At 47.0% G+C, this 2,635-nt stretch overlaps 1 protein-coding gene across 1 annotated transcript in view; it reads right to left on the reverse strand.

Moving 5' to 3' along the window:
- LOC119839753 (fibrillin-2-like) overlaps positions 1 to 2,635 on the reverse strand; it is a 54,848-nt gene that overhangs the window by 17,467 nt on the left and 34,746 nt on the right. The window contains exons 23-26 of the mRNA XM_038366193.1: positions 2,313 to 2,626; positions 1,669 to 1,825; positions 1,195 to 1,347; positions 412 to 785 (exon numbers count right to left, since the gene is read on the reverse strand). Coding sequence (XP_038222121.1) covers positions 412 to 785; positions 1,195 to 1,347; positions 1,669 to 1,825; positions 2,313 to 2,626 — 998 coding nt within the window. The remainder of the gene's footprint in view (positions 1 to 411; positions 786 to 1,194; positions 1,348 to 1,668; positions 1,826 to 2,312; positions 2,627 to 2,635) is intronic.

Below are 2,635 nucleotides of genomic sequence, written 5' to 3' on the forward strand. Positions count from 1 at the left end.
GTCGGGGCAGCGGCACACGAAGCTGCCGATGGTGTTGCGGCACTCGCCCGCCCCACACAGGTCCTCGATCTGAAAGTGTCAGCATAGTTCTTATTGAGAATGTGTTAATAATGATTGACACATCTACGGTATGAAACAAAAGTTATGAGAAAGTGTATTTTTTTTCTGTACAGCTAAATTGAGCTGTTTTATCATTAAATTACCTGAATTTATAGATGAAAAAAACATAAAATGTTCGACAAAAATATTGAATATTATTGTTGTAGTTATATGATATGTTGTAGTATTGTATGATACATGTGATGTATACGTGATGTACGTGTGATGCGTGTGATACGTGTAATGAATGGCAGCTGTGCGGGGCGCGGGGCTAGGGCGCGGGGCGCGGGGCGCGGGGGCGGCGCGGCTCACCTCGTTGCACTCGTCGACGTCGAGGCAGGTGGGGCGCGCGTCGGGCGGCGCGGGCAGCAGGCCGGCGGCGCAGGCGCAGCGGTAGGAGCCGGGCGTGTTGCGGCACTCGCCGCCGCCGCACACGCGCGCGCCGCCGCCGCACTCGTCCACGTCGCGGCACGTGCGCCCGTCCGCGCGCAGGTGCCAGCCCTCCCTGCAGACGCAGTGGTAGGAGCCCGGCGTGTTGACGCACTCGTGCTGGCAGCGCGTGGGGTCCTCCGCGCACTCGTCGATGTCCTCGCAGTGCGACTTCACCGTGGACTGCGCGTAGCCCTCGTCGCACACGCACTGGTACGTGCCCATCTGGTTCTCGCACGCGCCGTTGCTGCATATACCTGTGTAATTGTCGCGTTATTATATCATTTAAAGACCAATACCCGCTATCATAATAGTAGAGTGATTTTTAAGTAAGACAATCTTTATGAGATTTTTTTTTAAATTATTTATTGCAATGCTTCGAACACTTCACTATGAACTTGTTACTCACACAATAGCGAACTTAGGTAAAATGTTGACAGTATAAGAATAAACACTATAATAATATCTCTTAACACGAGTTCGTTAGGTATAACGGCGATAAGAGTATTATAATGATATATTGTTGAATTTATATAAGTTATTATATGAATACACTTAAAATTGGCTCATTTGACATTTGGGCTAATCTTTCGGCAAAGGACAGTAGTAAATAGAATGCAGAATGTATTGGAGGTGCAGTATAAAGGAATGAAGAGCGGCAGGCACCCGAGGTGATGGAGCACTCGTCGATGTCCTTGCAGGAGAGGCGGTCGGGCGCGAGCTCGAGGCCGGCGCCGCACTCGCAGCGGAACGAGCCCGCTGTGTTCACGCAGCGCCCGCCGCGGCACAGCGACCGGTCCTCGGCGCACTCGTCGATGTCTGACAAATATCATACAATTTTAAATACACATGTAAATAATATCAATATATTATACTAGCTATTACCCACAACTTTGTCCGTGCGGTGAAAAATTGACGGTACAAACTTATCTCCTATTTAATGCCCTAGGGGATACAGCTCACTAAAATGATATTTTATGACAAAACTATATATACAATATATTGACAGACTTATGATCTTTGAAGATATGCAAACATTTGAAAATATACGTCATTTCTATCGTATCATAACTCATTAATTATCATTTGTTGCATGATAAGGACAAAATGAGCAATGAGCAAAAGCAGGGCAGGACTGACCGACGCAGAGCTTGGAGAGGTCGTCGGCGCGGTAGCCGGGGCGGCAGTCGCACGCGAAGCCGCCCTCCGTGTTGCGGCACGCGGCCGCGCCCGCGCCGCACGCGCTCTCCATTATCTCGCACTCGTTCAGGTCCACGCACGAGTGGTTCTTCGAGTCCTGCGACACGTCAACATTTTATTTATTTATTTATTTATTTAACACTTTATTGTACTGGTATACAAATAAACCTTAAATATAAAAACTTAAAACTACAACTAACCAGCACAGAAGGCGACCTTATCACTAAAGAGTGATCTCTTCCAGGCAACCCACTGTGTATAGAAATAGTAAAAAGCAGGAGGTAGGTATTAAGTACATAAATATTTTAACTTAGAATACATATCACATATGTATTTATATGTATATAAATATACCTTTAAATGATACTTACAATAAATAATAATACTATATTAAATGATACTTGCAATAAAAAAATAATAATAAATAAATAAATATACATACATACACACATACACACATTATTTATTTATTATTGAGGTAGTTAAAAATGCATCGAAGTGAAAAGGTCAAATGGTCATCGAGTACAAGAACATTGTAACTACATAACATAGTGTTACAAGGATTCAGCAAAAATTTGAGTTACCTTCACGTATCCGGGGAAACAATCGCACGTGAAAGTGCCGACCATGTTCCTGCAGCGGCCGTGTCCGCACAGGCCGGGGAAGGCGGCACACTCGTTGACCTCCATCTGGCTGGGCGTGATCCCGGGCCCGCCCGGCTGGCCCCACTCGTCTCCGTCGGTGTGATTGCCCCACGAGATCACTCTGCCGTCGTCGAATCCGTCTCCGCCGTCGATCTGGTTCCATATGCCGGTGCCGTTGGGACCTCCGGGTCGCGTCCATATGCCGGGCTGGCCGCTCGAGATATCCGTGCAGAGGTTGCGGAATGCGTCCGTTCCTGTTACAT

Source organism: Zerene cesonia, chromosome 4 (assembly GCF_012273895.1).
Source record: "Zerene cesonia ecotype Mississippi chromosome 4, Zerene_cesonia_1.1, whole genome shotgun sequence".
Classification (NCBI taxonomy): domain Eukaryota; kingdom Metazoa; phylum Arthropoda; class Insecta; order Lepidoptera; family Pieridae; genus Zerene; species Zerene cesonia.